At 42.9% G+C, this 24,703-nt stretch overlaps 1 protein-coding gene across 1 annotated transcript in view; it reads left to right on the top strand.

Annotated features, from left to right (window-relative positions):
* L3MBTL3 (L3MBTL histone methyl-lysine binding protein 3) overlaps window positions 1-24,467 on the top strand; it is a 158,896-nt gene extending 134,429 nt beyond the window's left edge. The window contains exons 18-21 of the mRNA XM_038771269.1: window positions 9,429-9,517; window positions 19,805-19,974; window positions 20,231-20,293; window positions 22,657-24,467. Coding sequence (XP_038627197.1) covers window positions 9,429-9,517; window positions 19,805-19,974; window positions 20,231-20,293; window positions 22,657-22,800 — 466 coding nt within the window. The 3' untranslated portion in view covers window positions 22,801-24,467. The remainder of the gene's footprint in view (window positions 1-9,428; window positions 9,518-19,804; window positions 19,975-20,230; window positions 20,294-22,656) is intronic.
* The last annotated feature ends 236 nt before the right edge of the window (window positions 24,468-24,703 follow it).

Genomic DNA, 24,703 nt, shown 5'->3' with positions numbered 1-24,703 from the left:
GATTTGCAAGAAATGAAGGATTAGGAAGGCTTGAATTTTCTTGAAAACTTTAAAAAAATGTTTTCAAGTCTAAACAAGCTCAGGAATTTATTTTGGTTGAAGAGAAAGGAGCAAGTAATTCAAGTAATTTATGATGCCGAGATTTGGGGGTAGTTGAGACCATCCTGCTGTTACTCCTTCAGCAAATATCTAAAATGTTCGCCATTTTGAAGTATTTGGTAGTATTCAGTAGTACCTGAAATGAAGTACAGTATTACAAATGTGATTACCCTCATGGGAAAACAGAATTTTAACTTTTGAGTCAGAAAAAAAAATCCCAAAATCAATCTTTAGGCCCAGTGACAGTGATGAGTCTTCCACCCAGAGGATTGTCCATCTGTTTATGGCTTGTACCATTTATGTAAAATATTATAAGCAATTTCCCTAGATAGCTGTATGTACACTGATCTGCTACCTCTAAATCTTGAATCCTAAGATCATCATCTGGAAAATCTGGATCAGAAAAATGCAGTGAGGAGGATGTGGAAAGGAAACCTTCTTGCAAGAAGTCTCTGCTCATGATGCTCAGTGGGAGAAGCAATCTATTTACTTTGGAAATACTTGGGGCGATATCAGCAGTTTGAATAAAACCAACATTTGCCCACAAGACACATAGCCCCTGAGAATTTCACAGATAAACCTCACCAATCCATAATATTCATATGTGAAATTCCCAAGGGGAATGAGGCTCTACCAAACCCATAAATCCACTGTTCAAAACACAGAATTGGGTTGGATTTGCAAAATTCCTCAGAGGAGAAATGTCAACCAGGAGTCATCCTAAGAATCTGAAAATTACCTTCAGAGAAAGCAGGTCCAGGCAACAAGGCCTTAAGGGTAGTCATTTTAAAAGCATTCATTGATTTTTATACAGTCATTTGATTATGTTGTAAATGCCAGCAAGTTAATGTGTGTGAAAGATTTGCAACAAGGGAAACAAATTCACATCTGCAGTGTTTTAACCTATGTAAAAAGAGAATTTTACCTATTTTCTTAAGACTTTTTTAAGTGGTACTTGTTAAGGATTTAGTAAGTGCCAAGTACTATACTAAGTGCTAGGGTAAATACAAAGTAATCAGATTGGGTACAGTCTCTGTCCCATATGGGGCTCAATACTTCTGTTGAATGGAGGCAGAGCAGGGGCTTCTGTTGAATTGAAATTGACAATTAATTGACTTTATGAAAATGGCTACTGATTGATAGAGTTCTGCATGTCAGCCCCTTTTCTCAAATACAAGGAACAAAAATAGCAGATATACCAAACTCCTTTGAAAACTGAGTTCTCTACCAAGGAGAGCGAATTATGTATCAGTTTCAGGCAACAGGGTATTACTGAGGAATACTGCTTAATTAAAAATAATGAATTCCCAAGAAGTTATGAGGTTGCCAGTAATTTAATTCATTAATTAAATTCTGAAAGAAAAATGAGAACTAATCAGAAAGTAATTAAATGCCTTCAGGGACAAAAATACACATGGAAAGGAGCCTCTGTTTGGTGCGGGAGTGGATGGGCAACTATCAGAGTTTTTGAGGGATGGGGAGCTATAGACTGAATAGTTTTTCAGAAAAATGATCTGGGCAGCAGAATGGAAACTTGCATTACTCCCTTCGACTTGCTGGTATTGTTGAAGCAGCTTTAGAGAAAGTGATTAGTTAAGGGTTTGCTGAGACAGAGAGAGAAAGAGAGAGAGACATTTTCTTTCCTAGAAGTTTCAGAACCAAAGAATTAAACTTTGGAGCACTGTGTGTAGTAGATGGACGATGTAGGTGAACCTCAGACTCTCAGCCTGTGGCCTCTCCCACTGTTTCTTAAGGGGAATGCCCCACTGTAGTTGTGGGGTGGCCGTGGTGGGTGGCTGAAAACAAATCTTGGATGTAGTACCATGGCAGACCGTATTTCCCATCCACCAAACCATTATAGAACAGAAGGGGTCTGGGCCTCCCCTCCCAGCATCTCCTGAGAGCAGCCAGTCACTCTGAGCAATTAGGCCAACCATTAGGGTGGTGTGACATTTTTCTCTCACTATGAAGTTTTTAGTTATGAAGTTAATATAAGTATAAATATAAATGCATATCAAAATGTGTACTTAAGGGAAAATGAAAGGTTAATCAGGGATGGCTTGGAGGTGATGTGTTTTTTTTTTTTTTTAGGAGTTTGAAGATGGGGAGAGTTGTATAATTGTCAGTTATGAAGGGGAAAGGAGTTTCGGGCCAGAGAAGGTTGTCCTGTGAGTATAAGGGTCAGTTATAAGATAGATGAGATCAAGGTAAAGTGAGTAAATTGGCATTAGAGGAACAAAGGGAAAGAGCTGGGTTATAGTAGGAGATGAGCGAGGTTATGTAGGAGGGAGAGAGAAGATCAAATCCCTTAAAGCCAATGGTGATATGTGATCAGCAGTTTAGAGGCCATATCTAGGATCACTGTCTGTGTGTTTTTCCTTGCCAGAAGCATTTTTTTTCTTAAAGATCAATCACTGGTATTTATTGTTTACTATGTACAAAGCACTGTACTAAACACTAGATTTGCTGTAAAAGCTGTCTTTAGCAATGGGGATGTCAATGACCACTTAAAAACCCCGGCCCACTCTCTGCTGCACCAGAAACTGTCTGTCCTTTGTAAAGCGACCAGCAGTAGAAACATTTTACAGTTTCAGCAACAGGGAATCTTACAGCTGTTTGGTACATGCAAGAGCAGAATCCTCAATTGAAAGTAAATAATGGCAGTTCTGGTACCAGGAGGCTTGGGGAAGCTTGATAATCAGGTTGGATACAATGCCGTTCCCATAAGACGCTCACAATCTAATAAGAGGATGAACAGGCATTGAATTCCCATTTCACAGATGAGAAAACTGAAGCACAGATAACTTAAGTGACTGTAAATTTGTTTTATTCCCGGGTGTCTAAATTTGTTGGAATGATATTAGAGCAGGATCTAATTTATCTCCTTGAAAATCATTAATTCTGCACTCAAGGGGCTTTCTGAAATACTAGAAAAACAACAACATGTGTCGTTATCTCTCCAAAACAAGTGTTCAGTGTTCCAGCCTTCTTGTACCTGATGGAGGCATGACCCCAAATCCTACCAAAATGGCAAAGCCTTTTAGTTAATTAAAAATGATAATTAATAATTAGCATTCACCAAGAGTCTCTGTATGTTTTGATACTCTGTAAAATAGTATTCATCACATTCTCTAACTTCACGAATGTGAAGTGATACGTTAGTGCAGTAGAGGTAATAGATGGCTCACAAGAGAGGAAATAATACATGAATTACATCCAAATGGCCCATTAATGAAGCATTTCCAATTACGAGGAGTACTGTGTATACAGATCTGATCATTTTCTGTAGTAAAACCACTACTAATAAATTGGGGATAACAATCATGGTGATAAACCTGAAAACCCATATTTTAGCCTCAAATTACCCACTTTTTCACCCCACTTTCCACCCCCCTACCTTTAATGTCCCCCTCTTGGAAATAAATGAGAGAGCAAATTGGGACAGTTCAAACCAAAGAGGAGAGAGAATGGTCCGGTAGGAACAGGGAAACAGGAATGGGAGTCAGGGGATCTGGGTTCTAATACTGGTTCTACCACTTGCCTGCTATGTGGCCTTAGGTAAGTCACTTAAGTTATCTGTGCTTCAGTTTTCTCATCTGTGAAATGGGAATTCAATGCCTGTTCATCCTCTTACTTAGATTGTGAGCTTCATATGGGACTGGCATTGTGTCCAACCTGATTATCTTATATCTCCCGTAGCGTTTAGTACAGTGCTTGGCACAGCAGCATGGCTCAGTGGATAGAGCACTGGCCTGGGAGTCAGAAGGTTATGGATTCTAATCCTGTCTCTGCCACTTGCCTGCTTTGTGGCCTTGGGCAAGTCACTTTACTTCTCTGTACCTAAGTTACCTCATCTGTAAAATGGGGATTAAGACTGTGAGCCCCATGAGGGACAGGAACTGTGTCCAACCCAATTTGCTTGTATCCATTCCAGTCCTTAATATAGACATATAGTAAGTGCTTAACAAAAACCACAATCATTATTATTATTATTCACAGATAGCACTTAAGTGTTAGGGGAATAGTTCTGATCTGTGGGGCTCTAAAGCTGGGTTCTAGGCCCCAAGAAAATGATAACCATCAAGATAGTGGTTCAGGAGGGCAATCACCATGTGATTCATTCATTCAGTCGTATTTATTGAGCGCTTACTGTGTGCAGAGCACTGTACTGAGCGCTTGGGAAGTACAAGTTGGCAACATATACAGACGGTCCCTACCCAACAACGGGCTCAGAGTCTAGAAGGGGAAGACAGACAACAAAACAAAACATATTAACAAAATAAAATAAATAGAATAGTAAATATGTACAAGTAAATAGAGTAATAAATCTGTACAAACATATATACAGGTGCTGTGGTGAGGGGAAGGAGATAGGGCAGGGGGGATGGGGAGGGGAAGAGGAAGGAGGGGGCTCAGTCTGGGAAGGCCTCCTGGAGGAGGTGAGCTCTCAGTAAGGCCTTGAAGGGAGGAAGAGAGCTAGCTTGGCGGATGTGGGGAGGGAGGGCATTCCAGGCCAGGGGGAGGACGTGGGCCGGGGGTCGACGGCGGGACAGGCAAGAACGAGGCACAGTGAGGAGGTTAGCGGCAGAGGAGCGGAAGTTGCGGGCTGGTCTTGGTTACCATCCTAACGCTCCTGTCAGAGCTAGAATAGTGAACTGGATGAACCATTTGTTTGTCCTAGTTAATGATTTTGCTGATGGTCACCCAATCGGTAGTATTTATTGAGCACCTTCAGTCTGCAGAGCATGTATTAAGTATTTGGGTGAGTACAGTAGAGGAGGAATATAGTAAGCAGATAGGTCAGCTAAGTAGTGCATCCATTTTGGGTCTGGACTACCACTTTTTCAAGTAGCCTTGTCCTGCTCAGTGAGGCATGAGGCTCTCAATCATTCCTGATTTGGTCCCAGGAGAAGTGTTTTGGGGCAACCATACATGCTGGACCAGTGAGTAGTACACTGCCAGTTTCAGCGTCAGACTTTTTCCACCTGACCCTAGCAGATTTTTCCATGTGTGTCCATCCATCCGGTTAGGAGATTATCTCCCCACCCACCTCCGCCATACAGGCACCTGCCTGGGTGTAAGCAAGCACCTGTTTCCATGACAGATTTGAAAGGATGGGGGAAATCAGTATGACACAGAACACCAGTCGATCACTTAGAAACGCATTGTGTTCTAGTGGATAGAGCACGGGCCAAGGAGTCAGGAGGGCCTGGGTTCTAGTCCCGGCTTACCACTTGCCTGCTGTATTGTCTTAGACAACTGACTTAACTTCTCTGTGCTTCAGTTATCTCATATGTAAAATAGGGATTAAGACTGGGTGGACACGAACTGTGTCAAACCTGATTAACTTGTATCTACCTCAGTGCTTAGTACAGTGCCTGACACATAGTAAGCACTTAACAATGCCATTAAAAAAATCTATCAATCAGTATTATTTATTAGGTTCCTACTAAGAGCAGAGCAGTGAATTAAGTGCTTGGGAGAGTACAAAAGAAGGAAAAGATACATTCCTTGAACTCGGGGATCTTAGAGTTGAATGAAAGAAAGTGATTATCCTCTAATTGTTTTCAATAGTGGGGATAGTTTTTGTTGTTGATGTTGTGATCATTTTAGGATACTTGATAAGTGCTCACTATGTGCCAGGCAGTGTAGTAATAATAATAAATAATTATGGTATTTGTTAAGCATTTATTATGTGCCAAGCACTTCTAAACGCTGGGGTAGATACAAAATAATCAGGTTGTCCCACATGGAGCCGACACTCTTAATCCCCATTTTACAGATGAGGTAACTGCAGCACAGATAAGTGACTGGCCCAAGGTCACACAGCAGACTGAGGCAGAGCCAGGATTAGAACCCAGGGCCTCTGCAGCAGAGGCAGGATTAGAACCCAGGACCTCTGCCTCCCAGGCCTAAGCTCTTTCATAGGCCCTGCTTCTTAGGTGGAAGAACAAGGATATACCTGGTACCAATAAGAGTATTGTTGTTTTGAAATCAATTAATATATAGGTAAACATCCAAAGCATTTTTATTTCTGATAAAGTACACTATGAGACCAGTGTGTTGGGAATTGGATGTCAAATGAACAATAATTGGTGCCAGAGGTTTGCAATTATATCCCCATTAAAGACCACATATCAAATACTGTTAGTACTGCTACTTGTCTTCTGCTGAAATGATCATTTCACTGATATTCTCCCAAGAATGTAATTGTGGATGGATAGCAAGGCATCCCAAAATGTGACATGTAATTACAGAGCTAAAAAATTATAGTTCACTGAAAGCACTTAGCTCACTAAGGAAAATTTGTAGTTCCTTGCTTGTGTTTCCTTGCCTATTAATTAGAGGCTAAATAATGTTCATTAGCACGGAGAGCTTTCTGGAGTGGCCTCTGGAGCAGATCCAGCTGATGAGATGTGAAATGAATTGGCTCCTTTTGAAGAAATGGCATGTAAAAGGAGTGAAAGAACAGGAGATCCTGAATGAAGAAGGCCAGCAGGGACTACATGAAGATGAAATGTCTAGTTTAAGGGTATTAGATCCATTGAGAATTAATCCAAGTTCGGGAGACACTATTAGAATAGCTGAGTGGAAGTGTCATTAGTTCCAGCACGCAGCAAGAAATTTCACATTCCTAATTCAGTTCTTCATAATGAAAAGCACTACTCTGGGAGCGTGGGTGTTGAAAATTTTGATTGAAAACAAAATCCTACCAGGGGAAAGGAAACAGAAGCTTAGGTAAGTGTACTTTCATCCATTTCAGTAGTAAGTCTTTTTGGAATGCTTGCTTTTCCTCTGGAAGAAATACAAAGTGGCTTGTTACCCAAAGATTAAGCAAACTCGAATAGGAGGAAGACTTGTTACTTGGATCCTGTTTACCAGGGAAACTGTTAAATGGAAATATGGAAGGGGTATGTTTTACATTCCAGAGCATTTAGCAGATATTTTAAAAATTTAGCATGGGCCTGGCCTAGCAGTTTTGAAACAGTGAAAATTGATTTCCAGAAAGACACAGGATAGGATGATCCTCACATATCTTGGCTTGAAAAAACACCACAGCACCCGAGACTAGCCCCAGTTCCTGAGAGATCCGGAAGTCCATCCTTACTGAGAACACTATCTTTCATTGGGTCTCAACCTTAATGCTTATCCAGCAGGAAATGGGATCATTTCCACTGGTTTCCTCCTGCTATCCCATTTCACCTCACCTAGCAGTCTGTCTTGATACTAATGGATAGATCCTGCAGCCCAAGTGGAACCTGTGTTCTCCTAGCTCCAGAATGAGGTCAGAGGTAGTTCACCTTCCAACCTTCCCCTGCTCACCCCCCAACCCTGTTCCCACAACTTAGGGGTAGGAGAACCAAGTGCCTCTAGATTGTAAGCTTGCTCTGGGCAGGGAGCATGCCTACCAATTCTGTTCTATCATGCTCTCCCAAGCGCTTAATACAGTGATGTAAGCCCAGTGTGGCCAGGGAATGTGCCCACCAACTCTGTTATATTGCATTCTTCCAATCAGTGCAGTGCTTTGCACACAAGTAAATGCTGAATAAATACCACTGATTGCTATGCATGCAATAGGTGCCCAATTAATGCCATTGATGATTATGAACAGGAGGTGATCTAATTAGAGTTGGGCAAAGGATCTACTTTGGTTTGTCCAATCACTCTTCGTATTTATTGAGCTTGTACCTGAGGTTCTTAGAGCATGGTGCAGGAGACACAGACAAGAGAAGGTGAAGTGTAAACTATGCAGCAAGTCGAAGAATACCTGCATAGAGACAACTGATGAATACAAAAGAGCAATTAACAAAATTGATAACAAATACAAACATTTAAGTGCTAAAGTAGCTGATGGGGTGGCATAATCAGTATTTAGTGAAGCCTTAATCTATAATAATACCTTAGTTTTATTTACCACTTGTACTTCCAAAGCTTTCTCACTTTAATTAATCTCACTTTTTTCCTAGCAACAACCCTGGAAGGTAGGTAGATAGGCTGCCAATCAGTCAGTGGTATTTATTGAATGCTTACTGTGTGCAGAGCACTGTACTAAGTGCTTGGGAGAGTACCGTACTGTACAGTTGGCAGGCATGTTCCCTCCCCACAGAAGTTCACAACCTAGAAGGAAAGACAAGCATTAAAAAAGAAATTATGGATCTGTATGTAAATGAGAAGCAGCATGGTCTAGTAGGAAGAGCAGAGGCCTGGGAATCAGAGTACCTGAGTTCCATTCCCAGCGCTATCTCATGTCTGCTGTGTGACTAAGCCAGTTGCTTAACTTTTCTGTGCTTCAGTTTCTTTAATTGCAAAATGGAGATTAGGATTGTGAGCCCCATGTATGACATGGACAACATAATTAGCTTGTATCAACTCCAGCGCTTAGTACAGTGTTCTGCACACAGTAAGTGCTCAATAAATACAATTGAATGAATGAATAAATACCATTTAAAAAAGTGCTGTGGGGCTGAGGGAGGCGTGAATATCAAGTGCTTAAAGAGTAAGATCCAAATGCATAGGCAACCCAGGAGGGAGAGGAAGTAGGAAGAAAGATGGTATAATCAGGGAAGGCTTCTTGGTAGGTAGTGTTTACCTCCGTTTTGCAGATGAAGAGGCTGAGTTATAGAGAGGTTAAATGACTTGCCCACAGTTATGCAGTTGGTTGAGTCGGAGGACAGGTTGAGCCTCTGGCATCCTGGGAAACAAGTCTCTGTGAACTCAGGTTGTTATACCTGCAACTTGTTCTCTGTCATCTCAGAAAAGAATGTTGTCCCTCCAGTGAAGCATGGAGTGCTCACTTATTTGAGGTGCCTTGAGGGCATCAGAAGTCTTGGGGGGTTTTGTTTGTTTTTGAGGAGATTAAGAGAGAGCATCTTTCTCCTGCTTTTTAAAATTCCTTTCTCTTCATTCTGAAAAACAATGCAGGAGCCAGCATTGGGAGACAAACCTGAAGAACCAGCTCCATGCCATTCTTAAAGCTCCCACATTGTAAATCGTGAACTTCCAGAGACACAACTAAGGACATTTTTCAGTGGCTTTTGTGTGTTAGTTGACTTGTTTTCTAGGTGGCTTCTGATAGTCGAACAACTGCACAGTGTGTCTCTGATTTTTCTTCAGACATAACCTTTGTTAATCTCCTCCATCATATTGTGAATTTCCTGAGGGCAGGGAACTTGTGCCTTGCTTATGTTCTGTTCTCCCCAGTGCTCAGTAAAGTGCTTCACAATCAATGGGTGTTCAATAAATACCACTGATCAATTAGCTTGCTGCCAGATACCTTTGTTAATGTGCACATAAATGTTATTAAATCCTGGAATAACCTGTTTCTCCAGAGTAGAACAGCAAACGAAGGCCCTCCGTCCAAAGGAAGAGTGCAAAGAGGAGAGAGAGAGTGGGCTGCCAAAGCTGAATGAAACCAAAGGTAATGACTCTCTTTTAATAGTGCCGACATATATACAGCCTGGGGCAGATTGCAAGTCCCTTGAAGTAACCGGGGAAGAAGAGTGGGGTCATTTATTTGGAGGGGTGGAACATGCTTTTACCTCCATCCACTCTCGTTCTCCTAACTGGCTTCCAGCAGTTCATTAAGAGTAAGAAAGTAGGCAATCAGAAGCAGAAGGGCAGAGCCTGATGTGCAGATAAAGGGGAAACTACCAGGTTTCCCCTAATTTCCCCTAGGAGCCCAGGGCAGCCCACACAATCCCATCATGATTTTTCCCATTACGCTCTGGGTTGGTCCCACCCCGGGACATAGAAAGAGGTGACCTCAATTTAGAGTCCATCTTTTTTCATTCTGAAGCAGCCAGAGTTGGTTTGTGTTGTAATTTGGTGGAGCAGCCAGTAACAGTGTGTTATCAGTTCATTATCATTTACAACATGCTTCCTCTGTTGACAGCTCAATTCTAAGTCATTTTCTGGGTTTAGCAGTACAGTCGTTTATTCCACTAAATTAAAAGTGCATCTTGTAAGTTGCCTAAGAGTGGTATAAGAGTTGAAGTTAGTTCTGATATTTGTTCAGCAGGTACTATGTGCCAAGCACTGGCTGTGGCTATGTTCGTTTGGGATGCATTTTTTACAAGTTCTTCAGCTCAAAAACTGGGTTTTGAAAGTGGGCTCAAGATGGCTTAATATACAGCTTGTAATTGTTCATAATGTTAAAACACATTCTGTTGTTTGGCTTAATTATGAAGCTAACAGTACTCTGGTGTTAATGATAATAATAATTGTATTTGTGAAGTGCTTACTATGTTTTAGGCACTGTATTAAGTGGTGAGGTGGGGAAATAAAACATACTGACAATTCTCGGCGAGACTATATGGGAAGATTAATTCATTCAGTCATATTTGTTGAGCACGTACTATATGCTTACGGCTCATACTCTATCCTAATCCTCCTTGACCTCTCAGCTGCCTTTGACACTGTGGACCACCCCCTTCTCCTCAACATGCTATCCAACCTTGACTTCACAGACTCCGCCCTCTCCTGGTTCTCCTCTTATCTCTCCGGTCGTTCATTCTCAGTCTCTTTTGCAGTCTCCTCCTCCCCCTCCCATCCCCTTACTGTGAGGTTCCTCAAGGTTCAGTTCTTCGTCCCCTTCTGTTCTCGATCGACACTCACTCCCTTGGTGACCTCATTCGCTCCCACGGCTTCAACTGTCATCTCTACGCTGATGACACCCAAATCTACATCTCTGCCCCTGCTCTCTTCCCCTCCCTCCAGGCTTGCATCTCCTCCTCCCTTCAGGACATCTCCATCTGGATGTCTGCCCGCCACCTAAAACTCAACATGTCCGAGACTGAACTCCTTGTCTTCCCTCCCAAACCCTGCCCTCTCCCTGACTTTCCCATCACTGTTGATGGCACTACCATCCTTCCAGTCTCACAGGCCCGCAACCTTGGTGTCATCCTCGACTCCGCTCTCTCGTTCACCCCTCACATCCAAGCCGTCACCAAAACCTGCCGGTCTTAGCTCCGCAACAGTGCCAGGATCCACCCTCTCCATCCAAACCGCTATCCTGCTCGTTCAAGCTCTCATCCTATCCCGTCTGGACTACTGTATCAGCCTCCTCTCCAATCACCCATCCTCTTGTCTCTCCCCACTTCAATCCATACTTCACGCCGCTGCCCGGATTGTCTCTGTCCAGAAACGTTCTGGCCATGTTACTCCCCTCCTCAAAAATCTCCAGTGGCTACCAGTCAACCTGCGCATCAGGCAAAAATTCCTCACCCTCGGCTTCAAGGCTCTCCATCACCTCGCCCCCTCCTACCTCACCTCCCTTCTCTCCTTCTGCAGCCCAGCCCGCACCCTCCGCTCCTCTGCCGCTAATCTCCTCACCATGCCTCGTTCTCGCCTATCCCGCCGTCGACCCCCGGCCCACGTCATGCCCCTGGCCTGGAATGCCCTCCCTCCCAACATCCGCCAAACCAGCTCTCTTCCTCCCTTCAAGGCCCTACTGAGAGCTCACCTCCTCCAGGAGGCCTTCCCAGACTGAGCCCCCTCCTTCCTCTACCCCTCCTCCCCCTCTCCACCCCCCCACCTTACCTCCTTCCCTTCCCCACAGCACCTGTATATATATTTGTACGTATTTATCACTAATTATTTATTTATTTTACATGTACATATCTATTCTATTTATTTTATTTTGTTAATATGTTTTGTTTTGCTCTCTGTCTCCCCCTTCTAGACTGTGAGCCCACTGTTGGGTAGGGACCATCTCTGTATGTTGCCAACTTGTACTTCCCAAGCGCTTAGTACAGTGGTCTGCACACAGTAAGCGCTCAATAAATATGATTGATTGATTGATGTGCACTCTCCTAAGCACTTGAGAGAGTACAGTATAACAGACACATTCCCTGCCCACATCAAGGTTACCCTCTCTACTGGAGATAATGGTTACAGTAACAAGCAACAAAGTCATCAAGCCAAGGGGACAACTTCAAGACAATAAAAGAATAACTCTGGGAAGTGAAAGTCCTCAGATGCCCCACTCCACCAGTAGAGAAGTCCTTAGTTCTCATCTGCAGCATCTCTAAGTTCCAAAGGTGGCATAGGTAGTCTGGCATATTGTGCTGTTGTGAAATGGGCTGGAACCCCATCTGACTCAGTGTCCTGCAGCTCAGAGCTGGGGGAGTCAATTCCAGACAAAAGCAGGCCTACCTGGATGTGGTGTCCAGAGACACTGGCAGAAGCCAGAGCTGGAGCCACTGCAGCTGCAGTCAGTCAGTTGTATTTATTGAGTGCTTACTATGTGCAGAGCACTGTACTAAGCACTCATGAGAGTACAGTATAACAGTAAACAGACACATTCCCTGCCCATAATGAGCTTAGAGTCAGTTAAGTGTATTTATTGAGCCCTTCCTGTGCACAGAGCACTGTACTAAGCGCTTGGGAGGGTACACTATAGTACTATAACAGACACGGTCCCTTCCTACACCGAGCTTGCCGTCTAGCCCAAGGCTTCCCAACGTTCTCTAAGCTGGAAAGATCCTTGTGCTCCTCTTGTCCTGCCTGTAGTGCTCTGCAAAATGAGCTGCCAGGAGCTCTGGGTGTGTCAGGGCCTGACTATTGTCCATCACTGGATGCTGGGACTGAGGGGTCAGGGCCAAGCACCCTGGCTTGATGCTGCTGCATTGCTCTCCCTCCAGGTGTGTTTGTTTGGGATGCATTTTTTATAAGTCCTTCAGCTCAAAAATTGGGTTTTGAAATTAGGCTCACTATGCAGCTTGTAGTTTATCATATAATTAAAACACTTGTCGTTTGACTTAATTATGAAGCTAACAGTACTCGGGTAATAATAATAATAATAAAATTTTGGTGTTTGTTAAGTGCCTACTTTGTACCTGGCACTGTATTAAGCACTGTGGCAGGGCAATACAGCAAATCAGGATGGACACCGTTCCGGTCCCACATGGGGCTCACAGTCTCAATCCCCATTTTACTGATGAGGTAATTGAGGCACAGAGAAGTGAAGTGATTTGCCCTAGGTCACACAGCAGACAAGTGGAGGAGCCAGGATAAGAACCGATGACCTTCTGACTCAGGCCCGTGTTCCATGCACTAGGCCAAGCTGCTTCTGGCCATGCTGGTGTTTCTTAGTTCTTTCACTTACCATGGGCATTTTTACTTTTCGATTCGATGAGAATCAAGAATGGTTCCAAATAGCTCTGCTGACTGGATCCACTACCAGAACGGCTGCAGATGGAGGTGGGGCATTCTGAGAGAGATGCGTCCATGGAGTTGCTATGGGTCGGAGTCTACTCGACAGCATAAGACAAAACAAGACTCAGTGGGCCACATTCTAGGGGAAGAAGCAAAGGAGGCAGTTGGGACAGGTAACCTTTTCAGTTCAGTAGGAAACCACGTAGTGTCTTGGCCACTGTGCCAACAGCATCAATACTACCCTAAGGATTTGGGGTGGGGAGAGGGGTTTACCTAAACAGGAACTGTACATGATGTCTCATTTTCTGAACTTTGCTGCATGCTTGCTCTGTGTGTTCTTTTGGCAGAGATGCATTTTGAAGGGAAAATGTAAATTATTAATTCCGGGGGGGAAAGCACAGCTCTTGAATGCATTTCAGACTGTTCGAGCAATGTTCTGATGTGGAGAAAATGAAGAGGTGGAAATTTAACCGCTCACTCAGGCGGGATTCGGCTTGTTCATTATCATTTTCTGTAGAACACTGCTTCACACTTTAAGGGCTGGGAACTTCAGGCTCCAATCTATGGCTGTATTTTCACCAAAACTGTCGGCAGGTTCAAGAAAGGTTTGGAGAAATGTCGTGGGTGACCAGTCCATAATGGGTTCCCCGTGGGGAAGTTATGGGTGTTAAAATGGTCCACCAGTAACCACGATGGCTGACCAGGAGGGCAGCAAGCACACAGTTACTCTGAGTGTCTTGCTGCCACTCTTAGAGACAGGGTCCAGGACTGCAGAGACCATGGGCCTGATTGACTCAGGTGTGACTGACGGGCTTGTGTTTGGGACTCAGGTGCTTAACAGGCTTGAACTTCCAGCTTGTTCCCCTTAGAAGTGAAAAGTTGGGGTCTAGAGGTCTCTCAGAGGACCCCTTAATGGCAAGGATAGTTTCCCCACCTATCTGCCCCTCCTTTACACACTGCAGATATTTCCTAGGGGCAACAGATCGTTTCAGAAGACTTGGTTCAGGCATTGTGCTGCTAATTTGAACAGATGCTTTTGGATCTTTAGACTTTCCCCTTGTACTCCATTGCCAGTTTTCTGTTCTGTAGTGTGGCTGGTTGTATTTCCTTGAGGACCTTGGGTAAATGTGTCAATCAGAAATGCAGTGTGGCCTAGTGAATAGAGCACAGGCCTGGGAATCACAAGGACCTGAATTCTAACCCCTGCTATGCCACTTGCCTGCTGTATGACCTGTATAAAGTCACCTAACTTCTCTGGGCCTCAGTTACCTCATCTGTAAAATAGGGACTAAGATTGTGAGCTCCATGTGACACATGGACTGTGTCCAACTTGATTAGCTTGTGTCTCCTCCAGCATTTAGTTCAGTGCCTGGCACATAGTAAGTACTCAACAAGTACTATAAAAGAAATACATCTTGCCACAGTTTCTGTATCCTCATCCCATGACTTGTAGTACCACCACTTGCACTATTACTTCCTGCCCTGGAATGGTGATTTATAGCATTTTCAATGGTGCATTTTGATCCCCTATGTATTTTCAGCCTTAGATGGTGTTTTTCCAAGGAAAATTTGTAGGGGAGCCTTTTGAAGAACAGAATCCAGATCCATTGTGATTTACAGAAGACATACAGTGGTCTTTTTTTTTATGTGTCTGGTGGGGGATGGAGAGGAAGAGGTGGCTTTTTTGGTTGACCATATTTAAAATATTCCCCAAGTGGGAAATTGTGGTTTCGAGAAGAATTGGGTTGAAATGAGGAGTGTTTTGTTTGGATGTGTCGTTATAGATTTAAGAGTGCTGCATGTGAACCATACAATCTAGAATGTGCTTTGCCAGTGGTAAGACCATAAGCAGTGCCATTATTGGGCCAGATCAAGAGTCCTTGTGGCCCAGTATTGTCTCCAATGGTGGCAACAGGACACCTGGGAAAACAGTTGCCCACCCTGGACATCCAGCCTAATAGGGATGGTCTGTCTAACATTCCAAATTTTTATCTCTACATCAGTAACATTCCTCCTAGAAACCCAGTAGGGATCTCATGATCATGAATTTATCCAAGTCCCTCTTGAACCTGCAGATATTTACAGTTTGCCCAACTTCCTGTGGTAACGTGTTTTATTTCAAGAAACTAAATTAGGCAGACTACAGCTCTCCCCATCTTCAGAAGTCTTTCCCATCTCCTCCAGGATGCTTTCCCCAAATCACATCCTCCCTACTGGGATCTCAGGACTCTTGCACCAACAAGCAGTGTGGCATAATGGGTAGAGCAAGGGTCTGGGATTCAGAAGGACCTGGGTTCTAATGTTGCTCCACCACATATCTGTTGTGTGACCTTGGGTAAGTCATTTAACTTCTCCTGGCCTTAGTTACCTCATCTTTAAAATGGGGATTAAGACTGTGTATCCCATGTGGGACAGGGACTGTGTCCAACCTGATTAACTTTCATCTACCCCAGGGCTTAGAACAGTGCTTGGCACATAATAAGTGCTTAACAATGACCTTTTTTTTCTTGCCACAGTTTTGTACATATCGTTTTACTTACTACACAGTTCGTTTTCTTGTATTGAACTCTACCCACAATATGTACTTCACAAATTCTATTTATTGATTGAGTAGGGTTCTTAGCTGGCTTTCAACCCAAAAATTACAGCAAGAAAAGGTAGGAGAATTCAGTAGAAGTTCAATAATCCACAAGGCCTTGGAAACAAATAAATTAGAGATTTGAGATTGTTGACCATTTTAGAGCCTGTGCACTCCAGGGGGCGGCCTGAAAATGCTGGGGCCTGTGGCAGATTTGCCCTCAGTTTGCCAGGTAGGTGAACCTGGATATTCTGCAAGGTCTTATAATAAAAATTAAAAAAAATCCCCCGGGGATAGGCACACTGCATCCAGTTGTCCCTGAGAATGACCAAGCCAGGGTTCCCGTATCAGTGGTAAATGCAGGAAACGATCTAGGAAGCCAGAAAGGTGACAGTAGATCCAAAGGAATGGCAGATAGAGTAGCATCTTCTGGAAAAAATACCTTAAAAAATGGTGGCCGGGGGAAAATTTGGATAGCTCTTATAGCAGTAAAAATAATGACAATTGTGGTATTTGTAAAGTGCTTACTTTGTGGCAAGCATTGTACTAAGTGCTAAGGTAGATATGCAATTAAATTGGAGTTCCAGGTGATAATTTCTTCTAGGACTTTTCTGCACCACAGAAAACCAAGCCAGATAGATATACAAGTTGGTAAAATTGACCTAAAATGCCGACTGTATTAAGTATGACATTCAGTAGTGCTTTTAGTTAGCAGGCCTGATCAAGAACTAGACTGGATTTGGGAATTGGTGGGAATTGGTAGATTTGGAGGCCTGCTAGGTGTGATGAAATGCTGTAATGACACTGAAAGCTCATTCCTCTGTCAATGGACAAAGTCAGGTCTAAAACCCCAGAAAGAATGATTTCCTACAAGCTGATTTTAGAATCCCTTGGCAGCCCATCAAACACAGAATGAATACCCCCAGCAGTAAGACTGAATCCGTTTCCCAGGTGGCTTCCAGAGAAATCCATGGCACTTTTTTGCCGGCACTCAGAAAGCTCACAGTGGGTAGAGAAGTTGTACAAAAGCTCTTGAACACCAAGGTAGATGAATGGCTCTTGGGATTTTTGATTAACTGCGTGGTGCCCTCCCTCCCCTCCATCTCCCCATTTACATTGAGAGTGAACTGCAATCACTTAGTTCATGGTTTGTTAGACCTAAAAATGAGAAGCAAAGTGGGTGAATGGATCGTATTCTTGGTTTTGTAGAAATACAGCTCATTTTGGAATATCACGATCTTAGACTGGGAGCCTCCCAAGGGACAGGGACCATATCCAGTACACAATTGTGTCCTCTTACTGCACTTAGTACAGTGCTATGCACATAGTAGGTGCTTAATAGTTTTGTGATTGCCGTCATGGCTACCTGATCAATGATAGTTCATCATAATCAAAACTTTGAGGGAAGACCAATGCAGTTTATGTTGATTTTTTTTCTAAGTTGCAGAAATTCCTCAAGAATTTTTAGGGGGTGAGCCTTTGAATTTCATTGCCAGAGATTTTGCTAACTCAAGTATTTTGCTTCTCAAATGATGGGTTTCTGGCTGAGACCAAGGAACCCTCGTCTATTTGAGCCCAATTTACTTAGGATATTAAAGAATTGGGACAAGTGACTAATAATTGTCAATGAGAATAATAAATATGGCCATCAGTACTGTGCCCCCTCCATCCCTTACACACTGCTGTTGGGAAAACTTTCAAGTGCAGAAAATGCTGATAATTTTGGCAGACCAATAAGTTAGAGTCATTTATTGAGCATCAACTGGTTGCAGAGCACTGTACAGAGCATTTGGGCAAGTACAACATTAGCAAGGCATACACTCCCAGGAAAAAAAAATGATTTGGGAACGGAATTTGCCCACAGACCTCATCACAAAGGAATAAATATATTTCAGTGGAAAACTAAAATATATCATGTGGCCCTTGTGATGGCAAATGACGAAAGGCGTGATAAACCCCAAAGTATCCATGTACTGACAAGAAAAAAAGTACACTCTCCACCCATTTTTCATCTTCATTGCTTATAAATGGGTGGTGGAGTTTCTATTAGTTTCTGTTTGATGATTAGATCATAAGTTCCATGAACCAAGTAATTATGAAATCTTAGGGCAAATTAAGAAGGACTGTAATTCACACTATATGCTGTGATACCTGCAGGAAAATTTCGACTTGGCATTTTGCCAGCAACTTGATTCAGAATTCATTGAAATTTAGCATGTAATCCTCTTCCCACATTCAAATGAAAATCTGGAACAGTTAATCTAAGGAATACAAATGAGATGTCAATATTTTTCACATATGCATTTCTCACAATTCAGTTAGGTCTTGTACCTCGATAATGTGGCTTAATTGTAAAAGACTGAATCATGGGGTTCATTTTCTCTTAGACTCATATGCAGTTCTTTAGGTTCCATCCCAGAACCAGCACCACATGATGAGTGGTAAGGAAAAATTGTACTCTGAATGCCTTCATGCCATTTGGAGCTTAGAAACATAAATTGTCGTTCTTCCCATATTGTGTGGCTGATCTTGCTGAAAGAAAAGATGAATTGTGAATAATATGACTTTAAATAAGAAAAGGTGAAACTAGGATGCAACTACAAGGATGCTGTGAGTGCATGTGTGAAAAGAACATAACAGTTTTGAGCAGAGTAGCCTTAGAGAAAGAGGCTGGAAACTGTTTGGCAGTTGATCAGAGTATAAACCCGGGAGAATTTTGGACTAGCTTATTGTCAGGGTGGAGGTGGGCGTGACTGTGGGGTAAGATTCTTACTGTTTGGCATCTTGCTGAGGAAGATCATTAGCTAGTTCACAGAGAGATCAAATATACATCCTGTTCTCCATCCACATTCTCTCCCCTGAAATTGAGGTACTGTGGTAAAACTATTCCTGACTGTGTGGCTTGGGCAGAAGTGGTTCCCTGTTGACATTAGGTTAATTATTTATACCATTATGAGTCCTTTTCGTCACATGAGGCATGAAGTTCATTGTGTTCTGTGTTGTACTTAAGGAATTCCTTTCTTCTCAGACACTCAACCAGACAGCAAGTATTAATTAACTCTGCTGCAGAAAACCATATCAGGTACCTAGAGTTCAGAATCCATTCCCTCAAAATGCCTAAACTACAGTAAGTGAAACAAGGCTCGGCCTAAGGGGACAGAGCATAGACCTGGACCTGGGTTCTAATCCTGACTCTGACATTTGATTGCTATGGGACCTTGAGTGAGTCTCTTAACTTCTCTATGCCTCTGTTACCTCAACTGTAAAATGAGAATTAAGACTGTGAGCCCCATGTGGGACAGGGACTGTGTCCAACATGATTAGCTTGTATCTACCCCAGTGCTTAGAAGAGCGCCTGGCACATTTTATGTGTTTAACAAAAATGATAAAAAAAAACATAACCAACGTTAATACATGCACTCACTGATTTCAGGACTGCTCATCTGCACCCCACCCCACTGCATTCTTGAAACAATAGAGGTCAGCTGGTATTTCCACTATTTTAGATTAGGAAACTAAGAAACAGGAAAGATGAGACTTCAGAATTTCGCTCTTTTATGGTTCATCAGAACCCCAAGTTGGTCATCTCTCGTAGGTCCTCTTTCGGTGTGACACTTAACATTGATTCAAAACTCTATCAACTTAGTATCCACAGGTGCTCAAATATTTTATTAATAAAGCAGTATCCTGGGTGACATTGGCTAAGTTGTTATGGCCCTCAAAAAGAAGATGGTTATTTCCCAATGGAGAGGAAAGAAAGATTTGCGAAATTGAATGAGGAATAGAATCCTCATTCAAAAATGCATCCAAACCAATTCAACTCACTGAGAAGTGATGAAAATACTAGCAACTGTCTCAAAACAGGCTTTTTTTGGCCAACAGAAGTGTTAGGACTGTGGAAAGGATGCCACTCACCAAAGGAAACATGATTTGGTTGCTGTGCAGTTGACTGCATATGTGTTCATTTGGCAGGTCACAGAGAAGAACCAAGTTCCCAGCAAGCCCAGAGGCGGTCTGCTGTCTTTCTGTCATTTAAGTCTCCGATCCCCTGCTTGCCCCTACGCTGGGAACAGCAGAGCAAACTGCTTCCAAGTGTCGCCGGAATCCCTGCCAGTAAAGTTTCCAAGTGGAGTACAGATGAGGTGAACAGTGTTCCTCCTGATTGTGGTAGTGGTAGGGGGAAAGGGGGATAAGAGACAGTGTTGGGGAGAGAATGTTTGTTTCTTCCTTCAAGGGAAAGGGGCTGGGATGCTTAGCTTCCTGCAGTTTACCTAGAGAGAGAGGAACTAGGCTTGGGCAGAGTGACAGAAACTTAATCTTTTGTGTTAAATGTTTGGAGCCTGTAATGTTCGGAAAGCCCTGTGACTGACTTGAAATCTGGATCTGGTTTCTCGACAGGTGTCAGAGTTCATTCAGAGCCTGCCCGGGTGTGAGGAACATGGAAAGGTGTTTAAAGATGAGGTAAATGCTCAGCCTCAATAAAAATCACGAAGCATCACTTCATTGGGCTAGGCACAGAAAGCGATTGACAGTTTTCCTGTAAGAGCCAGGGCTAGCATGAGGCTTAAGTCTCCTGATGAGCAGGAAGTTAACTTATTTGAGTGTAATGAAATAAAGTATGCAGTGCCTAAAAAACAATTTATACAATAGGAAAGGACATGACCCATAGACTGAAGCAGTAGTAATGTAAGAAGCTTAATAGAATCTTTTTGTGCAGCTTTAGTTGTAGGATTCAGTGTGAGAGCTCAGGAAGGAAAAGACAGCAGCTTGTTTCTTTAACAAGGTATTTGTAGGCATGAACGCATAAATATTCATTTCCAACATTCTTCCCATACTTGGTCCATCCTACTGCCTTATGGATAATGCTTTCATAACCCCATTTTCAAATACTTCAAGAGCTAGAGGGAAGGCCAACACTATCACAAGGAAAACAGTAGTCTGTTCTTGACCCAATACCAGGCAGAAACCCTGTGCCAGTCATTAGTTTCAGGAGGCCCAAATGACCGGGGACTGGGGAGCCGAACCAGTCGGATAAAATGGAGAGAGGGCTGGAGAGTGGAGGGCTGTACCACTAGGATGGAAGGAGGGGAACTGAACTAATCAGAGCAGACTCCTCCGCTGATGTACAAATGTCTCCCACCAATGGAGCCTGCTTGTGAACACCAAAAAAAAGTTATTGTGCATTCTGCAAACTGAGGCCACATAGGTTTTCTTCAGATAGCCAGCTACTTTCCCTTTGCAGACACTGAATTAACATTCTTTTGAAAGTCACGTTTCTCCCCTTTGGTTCAGAAATGTGTGTGTTTGATCTGTGAAAATTACTTCAAATGAGTTGAAGCAAATTGGGTTTTATTTTTTTCTCTTTGTCAACACAAATATTACAGAATTTGGCTTTCAGGGTTATAATAGTCATAATAATTATAGATTAAATGGAAGGCTCCACCCAGTGTGCATTGATGAAATAGAAGAGAGTGGGAAATTCAAGGCGCTTAAATGGAGAAATAATATTGGGTTTATTTAGCAGCTTTCTTCTAGAGGTTGGAGGTTTCCTAGGTATTATTGGGGCTTATTTACATTTGGTGGTGTTTATTTAGCACCTGCCCAGTAAAAATAATAGTGTGGCAAACACCAGAAGGAGAAGCTCGTGGTTTTTCCATTATCTTAGGAGGAGATTGGAAAGTGAAATGTATTGCCTGGGTTCTCTAGATTGTAAACTCCTAATGCCAGCTCTGTTGTATTGTCCTTTCCCAAGTACAGTGCTCAGCACACAGTAAGTGCTCAGTAAATACCATTGATTGATTGAATGGTCACACCACCATAGTGGAGTATTAAGCCAGCATCCTGACACTCAGCCCTCTGCTTTTACCATCAAGCAACCTTTACATCACAACACTATTTTTTGCAGCAAATAAACCAGCTTCTCAAACAGTGTCTGCTTGAAGCAGGCAAGCCTATTTGTCTTGTAGGGCTAAGAGGCAATTCCATTTTTATTTTTTAATTAAGCACTTTTTTTGTTCCATTTTTGTTAAGCACTTTGTACTAAGCACTGGCGTAGTTACAAGCTAATCAGATTGGACATAGTCCGTGTCCCACGTGGGACCCACAGTCTTAATCTTAGTTTAACAGATGAGGTAACTGAGGTACAGAGAAGTTAAGTGATTCTTGCCCAAGATCACACAGCAGTCAAGTAGCAGAACCGGGATTAGAGCCCATGTCCTTTTGACTCACCGGCCCATGCTGGGCACTAGACCATGCTACTTCTCACTCTGTTTTTCTCTCTGGGGATCTCTTACAGGGAAGTAGCTGGCTCAAAAGGGTTTTTTTTTTAGTTTTTTAATTTTTTTGTGTGTGGAGGAGGGTGTTTTGGCAAAGCTTCTGGAGTTGGGATGATAGTTCTTCAGTCCTGGAACTCCCTCGTTTAAAGACATTTTATGAAACAAATGTCTTTGGCTCCTCCTGCTTCATTTAATGGGGTAGCCCATACAATTTCTTGTGTTTTGTTGACCATGTTGTGAGTATTTTAAGTTGTGGAACTGCTGCCCATCATACCCCCAATCAAGCTATGTTTTGGACTGTCCTCAAGATCTGTGTTTAGTGTCCCAAGAGAGCTATATTCCATTCCTAAATGGCTTCAGGAGGACATTCAGCAGGGAGCCATTTGCCAAGAAATGGTCTTTTTAGACCATGAGATGTCATTACTTATACAGCAATTGGTCAAGCGTAAGGTTCTTATTGGTTCCTGAGAAGGAAACAGCAGAATATTTCACCATTAATTTTGGCCCTGTCAGTTCCATCTGCGCTCTTGTGTTTTTCTTCCATTTTAGCAAATTGATGGAGAAGCATTTCTGCTGATGACCCAAACAGACATTGTGAAAATAATGAGCATAAAGCTGGGACCAGCCCTAAAGATCTTCAATTCCATTCTGATGTTCAAGGCTGCAGAGAAGAACTCCCACAATGAACTTTGAGGAGCCCGGAATGGAAACCCCACCCCGGCATCATTGGCTTCCTGGAAGAGAGCTCATTTTACTCAAAGCACAAGGACTCTCTGAAGTCGCCGAGAAAAATACTCCTCAAAAGACAAAAGGTTAACACTGGTGATAAAAGGTTGACATTCGTGGATTATTTATATCAAGAGACATTACACCTGAACCTGTGTGGGAAGCGCTTGGGCTTTTACTGAGGTACCGTAGAACAGCCATTTTTTAGTTCTATTCACTGAGCTAAATTTCTGTTTGAAAGCTGTTTTTTTTTGAGGCTTCGCACAAACCTGTCGTGAATGACTTATGATGTGAAGAGGGAGGGGGAAAGGATTCTGGACATTTCATAAACCCTGCTGCATCCTTTTCGTCATTCACGCAAAGATAATTCAATGTAATATTTATGAACTCTGGCTCCCCAGTTGGCCAGGTGAGACTGTTATGACTAGTGCTGATTTTGTGCCGGAGTTTGAAACTGCCGCATTTACGCTGACTATAACTTTGCAAGTCATTAAATTGCCTACTTGCTTGTAATGATTTGTCAGGGCTGAACAGTTGTGAAGCTTTGGGTTGTGGGGTGGGGAGGGGAAGGGAGAATTGTTTTTATTTTTCTTCTGTTTTTTTTAAGTAACTTTACTTTTGCACGGTTTATTACAAAATATTAAGCAATCAATTACCTTCTCACCAGCGTCTTTACTGTAATAATCAGAAGACCAGTATATAGGACTGAAGTTGAAGAAATAAACCTTCATCTAGTGTTTTTGAACAATATCCATCTACTACTACACTGTGGGGCTGCAGGGTTCTGGGAGAAACCGATCGCTCTCGGTGTTCTTAGTTCTGTGACATGGGGCAGCGGCTGCCAGGGCCTAAGCCTATCGAATCTCTTCCAAGCCCTTCTCGAACAGCCAGTGCAGTTACAGGTGCTCTCTACCCTGGCAGCGGCCTTGCTTCTTCATCACTGAAGAAATCCTCTAAGCATGAGGAATCGCTAGGGAGGCCCAGGATTGCAAGTGACCCTCTCGGTGACTGGGGAGAGGGGGTATACTGTTTCAGTTGGAAACGCACGGCGGGTGGCTCAACACTGGTGGAAGATTTTCCCATCTTCTCACATCAGGAAGATGCTTTCCCAAAGCAGGTATTCAGGTAAAACACCCTTCGTTTTGGAAGGACTGCTTTTTTCTAAATCAAAATATTTTCCAGGTGTTAAAACATTGCACTCCGTATGTGTGGGTATAGAACAGATGCACTTTAAGCGAGAATACTCAACTACCTATAATCTGATAGCTGGTTTAGTGTTCATTGGGGGAGACTGTACCTCACAGGAGGCGGGTGAAGGAAGAGCTTTTTTTTCCTCCAGGCTGACTCATTCCTGGGAATGAAAAACAGTTCTGGGTGTGTTGTCTTTTTTCGAATAGGAAGTAGTTTAGCATGCCGTCTTAACTCTAGGCAACCTCTACCTCTCCTTGGTTGGTGTCATGTTTTTCTAGTGTCAAGTTTTCTCAAGCTGTGTCCCATGGAGGTCTGTATCTGCCATAATACGAGGTAAAACAGGGTCAGTGAAACCATTCCCAGTGCACCATTCAACCCCTTGCATGAATATGCGAAATGAATTTTTTTACATTTCTGTTCAGAATTTGTACATTCAAGTTGCACTTGTATCTATGATATGAAATAAAAAGATGCATTGGAGAAGCCCTTCATGTGGTATGGTTGTATTAAGGAAGATGGTGAAAGGAGCATAGAGGGAGCTGTGTGAGTAAAAGGCAGGGAATGTGGATGACTTGCTGGGCTCAGGGCAGGGTCCACTGCCTGCCTCCTAAGGAGCAGTGCCCTTCCATGAGGGGAAATGGAGGTTGGAGGTTGAACTCCTCCTTCCCTTATTTCTGTT

Source organism: Tachyglossus aculeatus, chromosome 2 (genome assembly GCF_015852505.1).
Source record: "Tachyglossus aculeatus isolate mTacAcu1 chromosome 2, mTacAcu1.pri, whole genome shotgun sequence".
Taxonomy (NCBI): Eukaryota; Metazoa; Chordata; class Mammalia; order Monotremata; family Tachyglossidae; genus Tachyglossus; species Tachyglossus aculeatus.
The sequence above is the reverse complement of the archived record's forward strand: the minus strand, read 5'-3'. Positions and strand labels throughout refer to the sequence as shown.